The sequence below is a fragment of the Camelina sativa genome, chromosome 15 (genome assembly GCF_030686135.1).
Source record: "Camelina sativa cultivar CO46 ecotype springtype chromosome 15, ASM3068613v1".
Lineage (NCBI taxonomy): Eukaryota > Viridiplantae > Streptophyta > Magnoliopsida > Brassicales > Brassicaceae > Camelina > Camelina sativa.
This window is the reverse complement of record NC_141894.1, coordinates 13859065-13878467: the sequence shown is the minus strand read 5'-3', so window position 1 is coordinate 13878467 and position 19403 is coordinate 13859065. Positions and strand designations below refer to the sequence as shown.

General features: G+C 37.8%; 2 protein-coding genes and 1 pseudogene across 2 annotated transcripts; all 3 read left to right on the top strand.

Moving 5' to 3' along the window:
• Positions 1 to 595: 595 nt before the first annotated feature.
• On the top strand, positions 596 to 3180 carry LOC104746792 (receptor-like protein 38). The gene has a single exon (XM_010468320.3). The coding sequence runs from the start codon at positions 643 to 645 to the stop codon at positions 2980 to 2982; it is 2340 nt and encodes a 779-aa protein (XP_010466622.3). The 5' UTR covers positions 596 to 642; the 3' UTR covers positions 2983 to 3180.
• A 2120-nt stretch (positions 3181 to 5300) lies between these two features.
• On the top strand, positions 5301 to 7945 carry LOC104746791 (receptor-like protein 37 pseudogene; annotated as a pseudogene).
• A 2960-nt stretch (positions 7946 to 10905) lies between these two features.
• On the top strand, positions 10906 to 18615 carry LOC147926611 (uncharacterized). The gene is made up of 2 exons (XM_087486683.1): positions 10906 to 13931; positions 18440 to 18615. Exon 1 carries the CDS (start codon positions 12635 to 12637, stop codon positions 13529 to 13531), a length of 897 nt encoding a protein of 298 aa, XP_087342809.1. The 5' UTR covers positions 10906 to 12634; the 3' UTR covers positions 13532 to 13931; positions 18440 to 18615.
• The last annotated feature ends 788 nt before the right edge of the window (positions 18616 to 19403 follow it).

Here is a 19403-nt window from a genome sequence, read left to right as displayed (position 1 = left end):
AAACAAGGTTCTTCACTAAGGAGGGTGTATTCAACTTGATATTTTAAGTGATTTGTGTAAAATTTATAAATCCTATGTTATTCAATCATGAATTTTAAAAAGTCTCCTGAAATCCACAGTTATTGAACTGATGATTTAAAAATCTACTTTAAAATCCACTGTTATTCAAAACAGTTTATGGATTTGGATTTTAATAAGTTTTTGGGATTCCGGAGGATTTGGGAGGATTTGTTTAGTTAAAAATACAGAAATCCAAATCTCATAGTTTTAGGTGAGATTTGAAAGAATTTTACCATAAATCATATAAATTTCCCAAAAATCTATCAGAATTCCAAATTTATTAAATCCCATTAAATCCTTCAAAATCATGGATGCTAAGAAATTTAAAATAATTTCCTTCTAGACGTTTCGTCAAACACATTAATGGGTGCTAAGAAATTTCTTCACTAAAAGGAAAAAAAGATGTAGGAAAGGATTCGTTGACTCCATCTTAGCCACATGACCCAATTAATTTATAAGAAGACTTGCCAAGTCAACGTTCTTACGAATGATGTGTTCTATTATAAAGATAAGTGTGTAACCAATACATATATATCACATACCAATTTAACAACACAAAAAAAAAAAAAAAAAAATCGTTCAATGTCTCCAAAATTTAGAATGATACAAAACCAATCTTATTGCTTTCTTGGTATTACTACCATCTATTTTTTCTATTGTTTTCTTAGTATTACTATCTTCTCTTCTCTTACACTGTCCTTGTGCCGCCATGACCAAAGAGATGCTCTTTTGGAGGTACAAAAAGAGTTCGGTGTACCAACAACTTCATGGAACAAGAGCGTTCACTGCTGTTCTTGGCGTGGTGTCACTTGTGATGATATTTTGGGAGAGGTGATATCATTATCTCTCCATTCCTCGGATATTATTGTCAACACCTCTTTGAAAACTAGCAGTGGTGTATTTAAACTCCAACATCTTCGTGAGCTAGATCTTTCATTTTCCAATCTTCAAGGGAAGATTCCTTCTTCCATTGGAAATCTTTCCCATCTCACATCTCTTGATCTTTCTCATAACCAATTAGTAGGTGAAGTTCCTTCTTCCATTGGAAATCTTTCTCATCTCACATATCTTAGTCTTTCTCTAAATAAGCTAGTAGGTGAAGTTCCAACTTCAATCGGTAAACTAAACCAGCTAAGATACATGGATCTTTCGTGTAATTATATAAGAGGTAATATTCCTACTTCATTTGCCAACTTAACCAAGCTTTCTATATTGCACCTCTATGAAAATGAATTCACTGGTGGGGATGTAGAAATAGTATTAGCCAATTTAACCGGCTTGACCTACATAGACCTCAACTCAAATCACTTCAAATCCTCGTTTCCCTCATTTTTGCTCAAGATTTCTTCGTTAGTAGCAATTGCTTTAGATGAAAACCTATTTGAGGGAACTCTTGATTTCGGGAATACCTCTTCATCATCTAAGCTTGAAGTTTTAAATGTTAGGGACAACAAATTTGATGGGCTAGTTCCAGAATCTATATGGAAACTACACAATCTCAATACTTTAGATCTTAGCCATAACAATTTCAAAGGGAGAGTCCCTAGTTCAATATCCAAATTGAATCTCATTTCCATTGATCTTTCCTACAATAAATTTGAAGGTCAAGTACCTCCTCATTTATGGAAAGTCCAGTGGAGACCGTCTAAGGATGAGTCGGGCTCTTTAAAGCTTTCTCATAATTCGTTCAACAGTTTTGGTAAACCAGTGGAAGTTATCGATGGAGCCCTAGTAGAGTTGGATCTTGGGTCAAATTTATTCCAAGAAACATTTCCCCAATGGATATGCAAGTTCAGAAATTTAACTAAATTGGATTTGTCCAACAACCGTTTTTCTGGTTCGATTCCTCAATGTTTGAAGAATTTCACTAATCTTCGAGAGTTAACTCTCAGAAACAACAGTTTAAGTGGACTTCTACCAGATTTAAATGCCTCTGAGTTACGCTCACTCGATGTCAGCCGTAACAATTTGTTGGGGAAACTTCCAAGATCTTTGATCATTTCCGTGGAAATGGAGTTTCTGAATGTGAAAGGAAACAAGATCAAGGACACGTTTCCTTTTTGGTTGGGATCTCTTCAGGTCTTAAATGTTCTCATGCTCGGATCAAATGCATTCTACGGTCCCGTCTATAACCCCTCTACCTATTTAGGGTTTACGAATCTGCAGATCATTGACATATCCAATAACAATTTCGTTGGATCATTGCCACAAGACTATTTTTACAACTGGACAATAATGTCATTGGTGTGGAGTGGTTATGAGTCTTTGCACATCCCAGAGTTTGGATATATGGGAGATGAATCGATTAATATGGTGTATAAAGGAGTTGACATGGACTTCGTTCGAATCTTGAAAGGCTTCAAAGCCATTGACTTTTCTGGAAACCGGTTTTCGGGACATATCCCAACATCCATTGGTCTATTGAGCGAACTCAACCTTCTCAACTTGTCAGGCAATACATTCGCAGGCAACATCCCACCATCCTTGACGAATATCACAAAGCTTGAGATATTGGACCTATCACGAAATAACTTGTCAGGTGAAATTCCTCGTGGTCTCGTAAATCTCTCGTTTTTGTCATACATAAACTTCTCCAACAATCATCTACAAGGATTGGTTCCACAGAGCCCACAGTTTGGAAGTCAAAATTGTTCTTCATTCATGAATAATCCAGGATTATATGGCTTCGAAGAAAACTGTGCAAAAAACCGTGTCCCTGTTTTGCATCAGCCCGACGAATCTTTGACGTCGGACCCGGATGAGCCAGTACTGAATTGGAAAGTAGCCGCGATAGTATTTGGACCTGGTGTGTTTTGTGGATTAGTGATTGGACACATCTTCACTTCATACAAGCACGAGTGGTTTAATTATAGCTGGTTAATCTTATCTTTTAAAGGTTTCGTCAAGTTTGTACTCCGGTAACTTATTCGTCAAGTGTTTGCCACTGGCAGTTTTCTATTTTCTGGTTTTAGTAAACATTCTCGGTGTTGTAAGTTGTAGTGGTCTCATCATTATGTAATATGGTTCATGTGATTGTCTACGCTTCTCAGTTATCAAGCTTGAACAAAATCTCTATAAATCATGTTTAAGTTGATTCAATGCATATATTTATTTTACAAATAATGAGTTATTAATTAGGAGGAAGAAAACAGATATCGTGAGGAGAAAATTGCAAAAGTCTTCAATCGGTTAGAGAAGTGTAAGAAGGTTTGGGAATCCAAAAGTCTTTGTCGGGCACAAAGTTATTAACTATGAAAGAATATACTTATAAACTTTGACGATTGGCTTTGCTCTTTCTTATCCTCATAACCTTATTTAATGATAAACCTATTTCTCACGGCATTATACCTGAACACAAGTGTGTGTCTTATTTTTCTATCATTTATTTTGTATTTTTGTCTAACCACGACACATGGGTGCATTAACAACATATGAGTACACGTCTTTGTCTCTTAGACCATCTTCATCCATAAATAAACCTCATGAGTGTATTAACTTTAAATTTAACATTTTAGTGACGCTCTCATTCTTAGACCTATTGATTTTGGGGAATAATTTTTGAGATATTAACGAATACTATTTAAATGGGGGAGTCCCTAGATCGATATTGAAGTTAATAAATCTAAGATCAATGATTAGTACATGACAACATCCTTTCACACAAAAACTACTCTGTCCCCAAAGAAGAAGCAATTAAAAGATTAGGAATGTCAATGATTCTAGGTTAGGCAATGTCAATAATTATAGTGTATAGTCATACACTTAGGCTTATATTAGCCAACATAAGAAAATTCAAGACCCCGACTGTGGTCTTCTTGATAGTTTACATTTTCAACGCCATTCAAATTTAGTCTTTCCTTCTCAAAAGTCCAAAAGACCTGTAACCAAACACAATCAGCGAGACTACAACCAGGATTTGAGGCTTACTCAATCTTTTAAGAAATCCTCTCTTCAGCAAACAAGAGATCTAAGAGGCAATTGCTTCTTCCTACGCTTGCATAAATCAAAACAAGGAACATTTTCATATTCGTTTTTGCCTTTCTCTTATTACAATATTGTTTCATTGCCTAACTCTAAAAAAAAGTCATTTACTAGAGCATTCTCGTTAAGTGCGTCAAATGATAATTAAAAAATGTGTGTTTACTCTTTATACAATTTACTCAAACAGAATCCTATGATAACGTCTATAGCACGCTGCAACAATAACTCTCATGTGAAAAATAAATTTGTGGCCGATCCAAATTTTCCACAAAGATTTGGCTTTACAAAGTCACTCATGAAGATTGTTCCACCAAAATTTCCACAAACAATACTATATTATATGTAAATGATTTATTTCCCAAACCTTCTGTTTCACTAACATTTTTCCAAATCTCTTCTATGATTCTTTCCAGAATGAGAGATCCTACATTCGTTTTGTTCCTCTTAATTCCTACATATTATATTATTAATATAATACTATATCATATTATAAATGATGTAAATGTATGCATTGAATCAACTAAAATATTGGCAACCAACATGAACCATATTACACAAAACGGTGATAACATTCGACCTGAGGTAAAAGAAGAGTCATACAGAGAAGAAATAACTGACAATGTTTATAATAAGCCTACATAATGGAAAATTACAAAGAAGAAACACCTGTCAAAGATTGATAATTGATAAACATAGACAATCACCTGAACCATAAAAAGAAATGGTAAGAACAGTACAACTTATAACACCAACATATGTTTATTGAAAATAATTTACAAAGAACAAACACTCTCGAGGAACTAGCTAAACTAATATATATTAACCAGTAGGCTTTACAAAAACGATCGAAGAGTGATATTTATCTCCGTAACCTAGACGCTTCCTCTAATAATACTACTTAGTGGGCACTAAAATTTTCTACAAAAAAAAAAATGAAAAGAAAGGACGAGTAGGTTCTTTAACACGGCATCAACCACTTGACCTGAGTAATTCCAAAACCATTTCTCACGACATTACTTGAACTGTTGTACATACATGTTTGTTTGTATCCCCTTTTGGTATTTGTTTGTGCGTTTTTTTGGCTTTGACTACCTTAAAGTTTGGTTGGTGTGCACTAAAATTATTATTCATTATTCCCGTCTTTGATTTAATCGTAAAATAATATAGTGGAAGACTTGCCAAGTCAAGCTTCTTAAACAGAATGTTCTTATATAAAGAATAGTGTGTAAGCCAGACAGTTTCATCACTTACCTTTCAACAAAACAAATTATATTTGTCTCAAAATTAATAACAAATATTGAGAGGCGATGATTCGAAGCCAATCTGATCGCTTTCTTGGTATTATTATTACCATCTATTTCTTCTTTTACCTTATCTCCTTACCAAACACTCTCGCTTCTCCCACACGGTCCTTGTGCCGCAGCGACCAAAGAGATGCTCTTTTGGAGCTAAAAAAAGAGTTCACGATCCATTCTAACGACAACGGTCATGAAACAACAGTTTTGTGGAACAAGAGTGCAGACTGTTGTTCTTGGGAGGGTGTCATGTGTGATGCTACACTAGGAGAGGTGATATCACTTAATCTCATTTCAGAAACTGCCAACACCTCTTTGAAACCTAGCAGTGGTCTTTTTAAACTCCAACATCTTCGTGAGCTAGATCTTTCATTTTGCCATCTCCAAGGAGAGATTCCTTCTTCCATTGGAAATCTTTCTCATCTCAAGCATCTTGATCTTTCTTCTAACCAATTAGTAGGTGAATTTCCGGCTTCAGTCGGTAACCTAAACCAACTAGAGTACATGGATCTTTCTGTTAATGATCTTAGAGGTAATATTCCAACTTCATTTGCCAACTTAACAAAACTTTCTGAATTGCACCTCCGTGAAAATCAATTCACTGGTGGGATTAGAGTATTAGCCAACTTAACCACCTTGTCCATAGTCGACCTCTCCTTCAATCACTTCAAATCCTCGATTTCTTCGGGCCTAAGTGGACTCCACAATTTAGAGCAATTGTGGGTGTATAATAACTCATTTTTCGGACCTTTTCCCTCATCCTTGTTCACGATTCCTTCGTTAGTCGATATTGTTTTAAGTGAAAACCAATTCGAGGGAGCTATTGATTTTGGGAACACCTCTTCATCATCTAAGTTGACAAACTTAGATGTTAGCTACAACAACTTTGATGGGCCAATCCCAGAATCTATATCTAAATTAGTTAATCTCGAAAATTTAGATCTTAGCCACAACAATTTGGGAGGACAAGTCCCTAGTTCTATATCAAAATTAGTCAATCTGGATCGTTTATATCTTAACCACAACAACTTCGGAGGACAAGTGCCTAGATCAATATTTAAATTAGTCAATATAGAATATTTAGATCTTAGCCACAACAATTTCGGAGGACCAGTCCCTAGATCAATATCTAGATTAGTAAACCTCAGTTCCCTTGATCTTTCCTACAACAAGTTGAACGGTGAAGTACCTCATTGTTTATGGAGTTCGTCTAAGTTGAATTCGTTGGATCTTTCTTATAATTATTTCAACAGCTTCGGCAAATCTGTGGAACTTGGTACTGATGGATCATTAGAAAGAGACTGGGATCTTAGTTCAAATTCACTCCAAGGACCAATTCCCAAATGGATCTGCAACCTCAAATATTTTTCTTTCTTAGATTTTTCCAACAACCATCTCAATGGATCAATTCCACAATGCTTGAAGAATTCCACTGATTTCAGTACGTTAAATCTGCGAAACAACAGTCTAAGTGGGTTTATGCCAGATTTCTGCATGGATGGCTCACAGTTGCGATCACTTGATGTCAGCCTCAACAATTTTGTGGGGAAACTTCCAAAATCTTTGATCAATTGCGAGGTGATGGAATTTCTAAACGTGAGAGGAAACAAGATCAAAGACACGTTTCCATTTTGGTTGGGATCTCTACAACACCTAACAGTTCTTGTGCTCCGGTCAAATACATTTTATGGTCCAGTCAATAACCCCTCTGCCTATTTAGGGTTTCCAAGCTTGAGGATCATGGACATATCCAACAACAACTTCGTTGGATCGTTACCACAAGACTATTTTGCCAACTGGACTGAAATGTCATCGGTGTGGAGTCGACCTATCCGCACACTAGATTATAAAAGAAATATACGTATACCAGGGTCGAACTACATGGGGGATAGAAAAAATAATCACAAAGATTCGATTGAGTTGGTGTATTAAGGAGTAGACATGGATTTCGTTCAAATATTTAAAGCCTTCAAAGCTATTGATTTTTCTGGAAACAGGTTCTCTGGACATATCCCTGGATCTATTGGTCTCTTGAGCGAGTTGCGTCTTCTCAACTTGTCAGGCAACGCATTCACAGGCAATATCCCACCATCATTGGCAATATCCCACCATCACAGGCACTTTTCAGGTGAAATTCCTCGAGGACTCGGAAAACTCTTCTCTCCACCATCAACTTCTCCCACAATCATCTTGAAGGATTGGTGCCACGGAGCACACAGTTTGGAAGTCAAAACTGTTCTTCGTTCATGGGTAACCCTGGACTCTATGGCCTCGAAGAAATTTGTGGAGAAAAACATGTCCCCGTTCCTACACCGCGTCAACAGGATGAGTCTACGTCAGAATCAGAAGAGCCTATGTTGAGTTGGATAGCAGCTGCGATAGCGTTTGGACCTGGTGTGTTTTGCGGATTAGTGAGCGGACACATCTTCAATTCATACAAACACATGTGGTTTATGGCTGGTTAAGCTCAATGGTTTCGTCAAGTTTGTACTCTGTCAAGTGTTTGTTATTTTTTAGTTTTCTAATTTGTGGTTTTTAATAGAATGTTGTTGGTGTTATAAGTTGTAAAAGGACTAGTATGGATTGGTAACTCCTTTTTTTAACTCCAATAGAGCATCTCTTTGGCCACAGCGGCACAAGAAGGCCTTGAAGTTTCACATTGGACATACAGTTGATGGTTGCTAATCGCATGGATGACGAGAGCAACAAGCAAATAGCAATTGCAAACACTCCGGTTTCACCTCCAAAACATGATCGAGTCATCAATGTTATATTTGGAGGATAAGAGATAAGTGGGATAACTCACTCAGCTGTGAAAAGAAACACTAGAGCTGTCAAGAACTTTCAAGGCAGAAGACACGCTACATAAGGCGATAGACCGTCATACACTATAACTTTTATGACTGATGAGAGCAGCGTATCCACTCTGCATCACGATGAGTTAGTCATACAGTTGATGATTGCTAATTGTTTGATGAGGAGAATATTAATCGACAATAGAAGATAAACCAACATCCTTTATTTGAAAACATATAAAAAGTTGGGTCTTGACGAAGGAGGACTGACACGAAAATCTATTCCATTAGTGGGGTTCAGCGGTGAGGTCAAGCAGAGTATTAGCGAAGTGACACTTCCAGTATATGCAGAGGGAGTTAACAAATACACTAATTTTTGGTAGTAGATTATGCTTCGGCTTACAATGCTATCATGGGACGCCCTTGGATTCACGACATGGGAGCTCTTCCATCGACTCTTGTAACATTTGTGTTCCGGGATTATATTTTGGATTATGTCGATTAAACCAAAAGAATAGATTTTTAATTGATTTCGTTTAATTAAATCAAAAGCCTTAGTAGTCTTTCTAAAAGTGACGCCTCCTTCTCCTTATTGTGAATGGTCGATACCGGAGTCTCAGAGAAAAAGAAAGAGAGCCTTGGTCGATTTGGTGTGAAGGAGAAGGAGAAAGAGATCAACAAAGCTTTATTTTATAGAGAAGGAGAATGAGCAGAATCATTAGGGTTTGGGAGGAAACAGTTTTTACATATCAAATCGTTGTCAAAGGTAACGAAATTTGGTAGAGTTATTCTCAATCCTTTTATCGTCATTCTCCTTTTTACAGAAGTAGATTTGGATTTAAACCCGATGAGTTATTGACAGTTTCATGAGAAACGTTTTCTCAGACGCGAGTTTGGACCATTGGATATTGTAACTGAGATCGTGGTCTCGTCTGGTTTCTGATCGGCACGAGATTTTGTGTGAAGCTTCTTTACGTCTCGTGCTAGCTTTTCACTAGAGGGATTTGATAGTTAACGGTTGGTTTTAATTTTAGGGTTTCGTCTTTGAGACTGTTTTTTTCTGATGTTTCTATCCAGTTTGCTTCAAGGTTACTTTTGGTTATGTGACTTGTTGTAGGACGTTTCTGGACTATTTCAGACGCGAGGAGAGTTTCTCCTGGTTATATTTGTTGTTAGAATCAGCTTGTTAAGGTGAGTGCGGGACCATTAGCTTATCTAAGCAATTGCGTTGTATGACTTATTTTGTGTGATGATGTGTAGGTGTGGTGAATGTGTTATTGAGTGTTCTATTTAATGGCTGGTTTGTTATGTTTTTATTTGTGGTTGTACTCCTGATTAGCTTGTGTGTATAGCTCGTAGATGGGATGATCGCCTCATTGGGTATTTCTGGTAATACGCACGCATCTCATTGTGTTTGGGGTGTGCATGTATGTGTCGTAGAATCCTGGCAATGAGGAGGAGGATGATTTAGGGTCTCGGTTGTTGTGTTGTGTTTATGTTATTTTATTGTTGGAACCTTGTTAGAAGTATGCTAGGTTGCTGGTTTGTATTAGTTTTAATTGATATGATATTTATATCGAAATTGGAGTTGGTTTGGTTTGTCTTCCACTATGCATGTTGATTTATTGTTTGAGTTGTAATTAAATATTATGGGGCATTTAATTAGATTATTATTATTAAAGAAAAAAAACGGGTCGGGTTGTTTCAGTTTGGTATCAGAGCACTTACGGTTCTAGGGCGGTTAAGTAGATTGGTGTTAGAGTGGTTTTAAAGGAATTTAATTTGTGAAATTTGATTTTCATATATTTTACCTTGTTTTCCCTTAGTATATTCATATCTTTTGCATCATTTACTATCTACTTTGGTTGTTATTGCATAGTTTTAGGACTGTTTATGTATTAGAGTAGAGTTGCATTGCATTTGCATAGTTCTTGCATAAACAGGTGATTTTGGAGTCTAAGGAGCATGGAAGGAATGCTGAAGAGGATTGAAGCTATCAAGAGAAGAAAACAAGGGAGCTAGAGCTGAAGAATAAAGATCCGGGAGTCCACTCGACCGCCCACTCGACCAGACACTTGACCGTGTGCGGAGAAGGACTCGACCGGATGGAAGCAGCAAAAGAGAAGCCCACTTGACCATGAACTCGACCGAGCACATGGTCGAGTTGACCAAGCCGCCCTTCTATTTTGTCTTTTAGCCTTTTTAGGGCTTCCCCTCTCTCCTATATAAAGACTCGTACCCTGCAGCCACCAAGGAGAGCAGCCCCTTTTTAGAAAAATCTGTAAAACCTAGTATTTACCCTTTTGGAAATTTTCTACTTTTTGCCTTTCTTTGTTTTAGATTTTGTAGCCACTTTTGCATAAACCATTGAAATCTTTGATACTTGTTGGTTCTATAACTTTCAAAGTATTGAGATTTTGAGTTTGATTTCTTCTTCAATATTGTAGATCTCTATCTCATCTATCTAATCATGCAAGTTTCATTGATTTCTGGGTTTATGATTTTGTTCATCATGTTTAGTGATTGTGAGTAGTGTCTTAGGATCTTAAGGATGAGTTAGGCTGGATTAGGGTTGTGGTTGTTTAGATTGGTCAAGCTTGTTTTGTTATAGATCTCTTCTAGGATAGATATGCTCTATGCTAACCTTATACTGAGAAGGTAAGGTTAGATCTAAAGCTCCTTAGCATCACACCAATGTCTAAGTTGCTAGATAAGGCTAGATCTAGAGATTATCATTAAGCATGCTAAGAGATTAGATGTTTTGTTTGATTTTTGACATAAATGATCTTGTTGTTTATTGCCTGCTTTTATATGTTCTTTACTAGTGAGAGCTAGTCTAGGAGTATCTAAGTTTGATTGTTATTACCATGAGAGTGGATTAACATGTTTTAGGAGACCATTGTCTAGAGATATATAGCTCATGTTTGATTGAGGTTTGTTTACCAGTTTAGATGATCATAATCCAAGTCCAGCCCATTAATCCATCCTTAGGACCTTCTTTGTCTATTGATTTCCCTGTTTAAATCCTGTTATTCGCTTGCTGTTTGATTTGCTTTTGTCTTGCTCTGTTTTGTTTGGTTGACTCTGTTTCTCGTATTTGTCCACTCGACCTAGTACTCGATCGTGCATCCGATCGAGTGCTTGCTCGAGCTCGTTCCAGAGTCTCTTGTTTATGTTCTGCATCTGTCCTGTTTCATTTCCTGTTTCATTTCCTGTTTCATTCTTGTTGCATTCATTTAGTTTATGTTTAATCATGTTCATTACTTATCTTGTATTATTGTAGTACTTGCTCTTGTTTAGTTTCATTACTGCTTAGTTTACATTGTTCACTTTGCATTTAGTATCTTGTCTTAGTAGTTTTTACATTCTGCATCTTGCTATTGTCATTAGGTTGTTAGTCAAAAACATTCATCATATTTGGCTTAACTTAGATAAGTGTTCACATCCTGATTGCTTGCATCACACTCATTTTGGTTTGACATCCTTTATGCTACAACTACATAAGGGTAATTAATCCCTCTTGCACTCCACCTGTTCATCATTCATCATTCATCACCACACAAAAGTGCAGGTTTTAATTTGGCGCCGTTGCCAATTTTGAGTGTTTGTTTGTGACAATTAGGATCTACATAAATCTAAGCTTAAGTTCTATAGCTACTTTGATCAAAACTGATCACGATTATTCATCTGCTTGGTTGTTTTGAGTCTCAGGTACCAACTCGAGCAAGCACTCGACCGTCTACATGATCGAGTACCTGATCTAGTCACAACCCGTATTCATTTAGACTTCTCATCTCAGTCGACTTGACCTTGAACTCGAGCCAGTGCTTGACCGAGTGTCAGTTCGAGTCAGTAATCATGTTTCAAAGCAGTATATTCCATTATGTACCCACACAACAGCAACCAGGATTCCAGGCTCAATTGTACCCACCTCCAGGGTTTCAGACCTCACAAGCCCAAGAACATGACTTAAGAGCTATGATGCAGCAATTTTTACTTGGAGAAGTAAATGGGCATATTGAGGAAGCAAAGCAGTTTGCTGAGCTGAACCAAAAGTTGAATTATTATTCTAATGACCTGAATAACAAGTTTGAAAGTCTAAACTCTAGAGTGAAGTACATGGAGAGCAACATTGCTTCTACTTCAGCTCAAAAGCCTAATCAACTTCCTGGAAAAGCTATTCAAAACCCAAGGGAGTTTACAGCTAAAGCTATTCATTTATATGAAGAAGTTGTCACTGAGGACAGTGAGGTTCAAGGTGGGGAGGATTCGTCACTAATTGAAGCCCAGAGTGAAGGTTTTACTCAGCAGACTGAAGAAGAGAAACCACTCGACCACACACACGATCGAGTACCTGATCGAGTGGCCCATCGAGTTGAAGACACAGAAGCTGTTAAGCCTGCTAGATACATTCCTCCTGCTTACAAACCACCTCTGCCATTCCCAGGATGTTTCAAGGCATAAAAGCTGAAGGAACTAAGGGAAATCATTGAGAAAAGAGAAATGATGGCTTTACAACAAGAGGTTGTCATTGAGAAGAAAGAGGAAGTGATTGCTTTGAAAGAGGAAGTTGTCATAGCATTCAAAGAAGAAGAGAGAGGACCTGCTTTGGAACAGTATGCTCCATATCCTCTCTACCAAGATATGCTTCTTGAGATGTCAAAGCAGAAAGCTCAAAATCAAGACAAGAGGGATCTTGAGGAGATTGAGGGAGTTATCATCCCAACTAAACTTGAAGACCCAGGTCCATTCAATCTGCCTTGCTCATTTAGCTATCTTCACCTCAACAAGTGCTTGTGTGACTTGGGAGCATCTATCAGTGTAATGCCTTACTCTATAGCACAAAATCTTGGGCATACTGAATTCAAGTCCACCAACCTCCACATAAGTCTTGCTGATGGATCAAACAAGGATGTAGTGGGGAAATTAGAAAGCCTTCCAGTCAAGATAGGCAAGGCAAGAGTACCTACTGATTTTGTGGTTATAGAGATGGATAAGGAGCTTGAAGACCCTATCATTCTAGGGAGACCATTCTTAGCCAATGCTGGAGCTGTTATAGATGTCAAGGAAGGGCTGGTAACCTTGAACATAGATGAGGGTTTAACCATGAAGTTTGATATCAATAACCCAACCAACTTGCCCTCCATCAAAGGTCAACCTTTTACTATCAAGGACAAAGGTGATCATGAGGTCTCAAGTGAAGTGGCAACTCCAAAAGCTAAGCTCTCCCCTCATGAGGAATCAGTGGAAAAGCTCAAAGGTTCAGTTCAAGAGTTGACTAATCTAGTGAAGGATCTTCAAGTGCAACTCAACAAGAGGTCTTTGAAGAAGGCAAGACCACGACTCAAGATTAAGAAGAAACAAGGTTCATGTGTTAAGGGTGAAGTGATCAAGGATTAACTTCACATTGATCAAGTTGTACCAGGGAGTATCTCATCATCTCCTTGGTCTCCAAACCAAGCCTGAAAAGGCATTAAAAGTCAAGCTTAGTGACTTTAAACAAGCTCACTAGGGAGGAAGTCCCTAACGTATCTCTGTCTAGATTTCTTAGGATTTTTGGTATTTTGATTTTTGTTTTGGTGTTTTCATGGTCAGGGAAGCAAGGGAGTCTAAACAGAAGAAGAAAGGAAGGATCGCAAACCAACTCGACCAGTCCACTCGACCGGGCACTTGACCGAGTACCAGTCGATGGCCATCGTCGAGTTGCCTCATTCTCCACCTCCAAGCCAGTAACAAGACCCTCACTACACTTATGAGAGCATGAATGAGGGCGTGGACAGTTTCTTCCACAATCCATGAGGTAACACTATCACCTTATCTTTGTAAATACCATTGCATATCTAGTTTCATTTTGTTTTTAGTCTTGAATCCTCTTACAAATTTCTCTTACACAGTGGACTGTGTAATTTAAGTTTGGGGGAGGGTTTGAGATAGTATTTGATGTTGTGTTTTGTTTTCTTATTCATGTTTATATTTTCATTTTATCTAAGGCATATAAAAAACAAAAAAAAAAATTGAAAAATTTTGCAAAAAAAAAAAAAAAAAAAATCTTTATAAAAAAAAGAGTGTTCATGTAGTTTGCATTGCATATTAGGATCTTGTTTAGCATGTTTCACTTAGGACTGTTTAATATTTGTATTAGGGATCTATGATGAATTTTGTCTTCTTAGCTTGTATAGATTCACTAAACTAGGATCAATGCCCAAGTTAATAGTACTTTGATGCTAGTTGAGTGGTTAGAAGCATAAGATTGAACCAAGCCTTGAATTCCTAAACTGCATTATGGTCTAAATTAAGCATGTTGTGATTTGATACCATTTCCTTTTTTTTTTTTTTTTTTTTTTTTTTACCATTTCCTATTTATACGAACCTAATATTGACTTTTAATTATTAATTTGTGCATTGCTTTAAACTCATGGATACCATATACATATTTGGATCATCTTCCTCCTTTTTACCACTCTTGTTGATCCAAAGTAGCTGATTACATCATTAAAATCAGTTTCGCCCACCCTTAACCAACCCTTCTTTCAAGCCATGTTTATTCTTGTGTGTGTGAGGTCTATTTTGGGATTGAGCTTGGTAGAAAGTGTTAGGTTTGAGCTGAAAAGAGTAAAGTCATGTGTAGTTCTAGTTTGCAATTTTCAAACTAGATAGGACTAGGTAGTTTAATTGTTGGGTTTGGGACTTGGTTGTTTTGAAAAGAAAAGAAAAGAAAAGAGAAAAAGAGAAAGAAAAGGTTAGAGTCTTTAGGAGGGGAATGTGTTTAAATAAAATCAAGGTCTAGTGAAAGGATAGGAAGTAAAAAATTGTTAAAGATGGTTCTAGTCAAAGAAAAGAAGAGTATAGCAAAAAAACTTTTATGTCTTAAGATTAAGAAGAAAAGGGAACGATAGCAAATAAGAAAGAAACTCCCATTCCACTAGAAATATCAAATAAGAAACCTCTCCTAAGGCTTAAAACAAAAGAGAAATGGGTATAAGAGAAGAGAAGAAGATAAAGGGTAGAACTAGGACAATTTGGGCTTAGAATGTTAGGATCAAAAACTTTGGGTGCCTTTGGGTAGAAAATGTTTTGTTCTTGTATGTGTCTAAGTGTTCTTACCTTGAGCCTTCTTCTAAAGCTCAATCCATTTTTATGAGAGAACCTTGATATTGATTAGCCCCACTCTAAAGAGAGACCATTATTGTCTCTAAACCTTTATCTCCAAGCCAAATGAGTTTAAGCATTGCATAAGATTGATTCATGTTCTTGATTAATGAATGTTAATAGAAATGGTTGATTTGAATGCATGTGGATATCTAAGGCTCAAATCAGTAAAGGTTGTGATAGGCTTGTCTAAAATTTCTAAGTACAGCTCATTCAACTTGCATCATAGTACTAGTAACTTGGACATTGATTCTAGCTGGTTTATTAGCAAGCTTTAGGAGTTGAGATCCCACTTTCAAACCTCACATACCTTCTTATGTCTTGTACATTTGCTTGAGGGCAAGCAAAGACTAAGTTTGGGGGTGTTGATGTTCATATATTTTACTTTGTTTTCCCTTAGTATATTCACATCTTTTGCATCATTTACTATCTAGTTTGGCTGTTATTGCATGGCTTTAGGACTTTTTATACATTAGAGTAGAGTTGCATTGCATTTGCATAGTTTCTTTCATAAACAAGTGGTTTTGGAGCCTAAGGAGCATGGAAAGAATGCTGAAGAGGATTGCAGCTATCAAGAGAAGAAAACAAGGGAGCTAGAGCTGAAGAATCAAGATCCGTGAGTTTACTCGACCAGACACTCGACCGTGTGCGGAGAAGGACTTGACCGGATGGAAGCAGCAAAAGAGAAGCCCACTCAACCATGCACTCGACCGAGCACATGGTCGAGTTGACCGAGCCACCCTTCTATTTTGTCTTTTAGCCTTTTTAGGGCTTCCCCTCTCTCCTATATAAAGACTTGTACCCTGCAGCCACCAAGGAGAGCCCCCTTTTAGAAAAATCTGTGAAACCTAGTATTTACCCTTTTGGGAATTTTCTACTTTTTGCCTTTCTTTGTTTTAGATTTTGTAGCCACTTTTGCATAAACCATTGAAATCTTTGATACTTGTTGGTTCTATAACTTTCAAAGTATTGAGATTTTCAGTTTGTTTTCTTCTTCAATATTGTAGATCTCTATATCATCTATATAATCATGCAAGTTTCATTGATTTCTGGGTTTATGATTTTGTTCATCATGTTTAGTGATTGTGAGTAGTGTCTTAGGATCTTAAGGATGGGTTAGGCTGGATTAGGGTTGTGGTTGTTTAGATTGGTCAAGCTTGTTTGGTTATAGATCTCTTATAGGCTAGATATGTTCTATGCTAACCTTATACTGAGAAGGTAAGGTTAGATCTTAAGCTCCTTAGCATCACACCAATGTCTAAGTTGCTAGATAAGGCTAGATCTAGAGATTATCATTAAGCATGCTAAGAGATTAGATGTTTTGTTTGATTTTTGACATAAATGATCTGGTTGTTTATTGCCTTCTTTTATATGTTCTTTGCTAGTGAGAGCTAGTCTAGGAGTATCTAAGATTGATTGTTATTGCCATGAGAGTGGATTAACATGTTTTAGGAGATCATTGTCTAGAGATAGCTCATGTTTGATTGAGGTTTGTTGACCAGTTTAGATGATCATAATCTAAGTCGAGCCCATGAATCCATCCTTAGGACCTTCTTTGTCTATTGATTTGCCTGTTTAAATCCTGTTATTTGCTTGCAGTTTGATTTGCTTTTGTCTTGCTCTGTTTTGTTTGGTTGACTCTGTTTCTCGTATTTGTCCACTCGACCTAGTACTCGATCGTGCATCCGATCGAGTGCTTGCTCGAGCTAGTTCCAGAGTCTCTTGTTTATGTTCTGCATCTGTCCTGTTTCATTTCATGTTTCATTCTTGTTACATTCATTTAGTTTCTGTTTAATCATGTTCATTACTTATCTTGCATTAGTGTAGTACTTGCTCTTGTTTAGTTTCATTACTGCTTAGTTTACATTGTTCACTTTGCATTTAGTATCTTGTCTTAGTAGTTTTTACATTTTGTATCTTGCTATTGTCATTAGGTTGTTAGTCAAAAATATTCATCATATTTGGCTTAACTTAGATAAGTGTTCACATCCTGATTGCTTGCATCACACTCATTTTGGTTTGACATCCTTTATGCTACAACTACATAAGGGTAATTGATCCCTCTTGCACTCCACCTGTTCATCATTCATCATCTCTATCATCATTCATCATTCATCACCACACAAAAGTGCAGGTTTCAAAATTATTTTCCTGTTGCTTGGTGCATGATGTTGTGAATGGTTGTTGTGTGATGGAAATTGATTATGAGTAGTTAGTCAATTTGTGTGTGGTATAGAATCCTAGTATCATCCTCTTCGAGCCTTGTAACATCCGCGAACCAATTTTTGTAGTTTTGGTGTGGGTGCCGATCGACACCCTTGGTGTATCAATCGACACCATGATTTCCAGTTTGGTCCGGTTTGTTTTAATTGCTGTTTAGTTCGGTTTGGTTCAATTAAAATCCCTAAATCGTGATATAAGCGTCTAAGACGAATTAAGGGTTTGGGAAGTCTCATTTTTAGTCGCCGTTAAGTGAGAAAAAGAGAGAAAGGAGAGAAAACGTTTTGTGATTTTTCTGGGCTTGTTCTTGGTGATTTGGGAGAGATCTGAGGCTGTGGAAGTGATAGCTGTTGCTGGGAACGAAAGAGAAGCTTCTGGAGGTGTTGATTCCAACGTTTCTCAATCCAATCTTCCTGTTCTTGAGGTGAGTGCTTGACCATGGTTGATCTAAGCATGAGATCTATTTTGTTTGGGTGTTTTCTTGTTGTTTTGTGTTGTTTGCTTGCTTGGGTTTGTTGTTTTCGTGATTCCCAGTGATTTCCGAGGTGTTAAGGTGAGTTTGAGACGGTTTCGAGATGGATTAAAACGAAAGTTCGACGTTCGTGTTCGCGCAGATCATGTCTGCAGAAGTGGCATCGATCGACACCTTAGTAAGTAGCATCGGTCGACACCTCTTTGGTGGAGCATCGATCAACACTTTTCAGCATCGGTCGACACCGGTTTTTGTGGCATCGATCGGCACCTCTCTTGTAGCATCGGTCGACACCAATCTCATCCGAGACTTGTTTTCTTGGTTTGATGTATTGCTTGTGTTTTGTTTGCTTGCTTAAACATGAGGGTCTCATATGCTTGTGTGTATAACCTAGTAGATGGGATGACGGCCTCACTAAGTATTTATGATAATACTTATGCATCTCAATTGTTGTTTGTGGTGTGCAGGTAAAGGAAAAGTGTGATCGTGGAATCAAAGGCAATGAGGAGGAGGATGTTCTAGAGGCTTGATTGATTGTGGTCTAGCTATTGTTAGTTTGCTAGTATTGAGATGATAGAACAGTGTAGGATGTTGGAACCTTGCTATTTCATTGTTGGTTTGGATTATTGCATTATTGGTTTATTTATGCTGGATTTCTTATTGGATTAATGGAATGGTTTTTTTGGTTATCCGCGGTTGTTGATTGTTGCTAGAATGTTAGTGGGTATGGGACCACTAGTGAATTATATTATATATAAAAAAGGGGTTGTTTCATTTTGGTATCAGAGCCCTTACGGTTCTAGGTCTAGGGTTCATTGTGCTTTTGTTGTTGATGTTTAGGATTCCATGCTATGGTTGATTGTGTGAGTTGGTCAATTGTGTGTGGCATGAAGTCCTAGAACATCCTCTTCGACACTGTTTTGTGATTCCACGGTAAGTTGTGTTCTTGTGTTAATAGAACTATTTGTTGTTTAGCCTTCTGTTCTTGTTGATACAGATGGTTAGAGGTGAGGATGTTGTTGGTCGCGATCGTGGTCGTGGTCGTGGGCGTGGTCATGGTCGTGGTCGGGGACGAGGTCAGGTTCCTGAGGCCAGTGAGAGTGTGACCCAGAGCATGGCCAGTGAGGAGGTAGCGGAGTCACATGTTCATCCTAGTGTGTCTGGAGACCAGGCTGGTTTGAGTGACGGCAGGGCGGATGGTCCCGGTGTCGGTCACGGTGTTGCCCCGGGTGTGAGGGTTGCAGCTGAGGGTGCTCCGGGCAGGGAGGATGTCTTGATGGACTTGCTAGCTCAGGTTTTGCAGCGACTTCCAGCAGTAGTGCCGCCAGGAGTTGGTGGGCAGGATCCAGTAGTGCCGCCAGTGGTTGGTGGGCAGGTTCCAGTAGTGCCGCCAGTGGTTGGTGGGCAGGTTCCAGTAGTGCCGCCAGTGGA

Excerpts from the sequence above, each read along its gene's own strand:
- LOC104746792 (XM_010468320.3), top strand. The coding sequence starts at position 643 with ATGTCTCCAAAATTTAGAATGATACAAAACCAATCTTATTGCTTTCTT.
- LOC147926611 (XM_087486683.1), top strand. The coding sequence starts at position 12,635 with ATGATGGCTTTACAACAAGAGGTTGTCATTGAGAAGAAAGAGGAAGTG.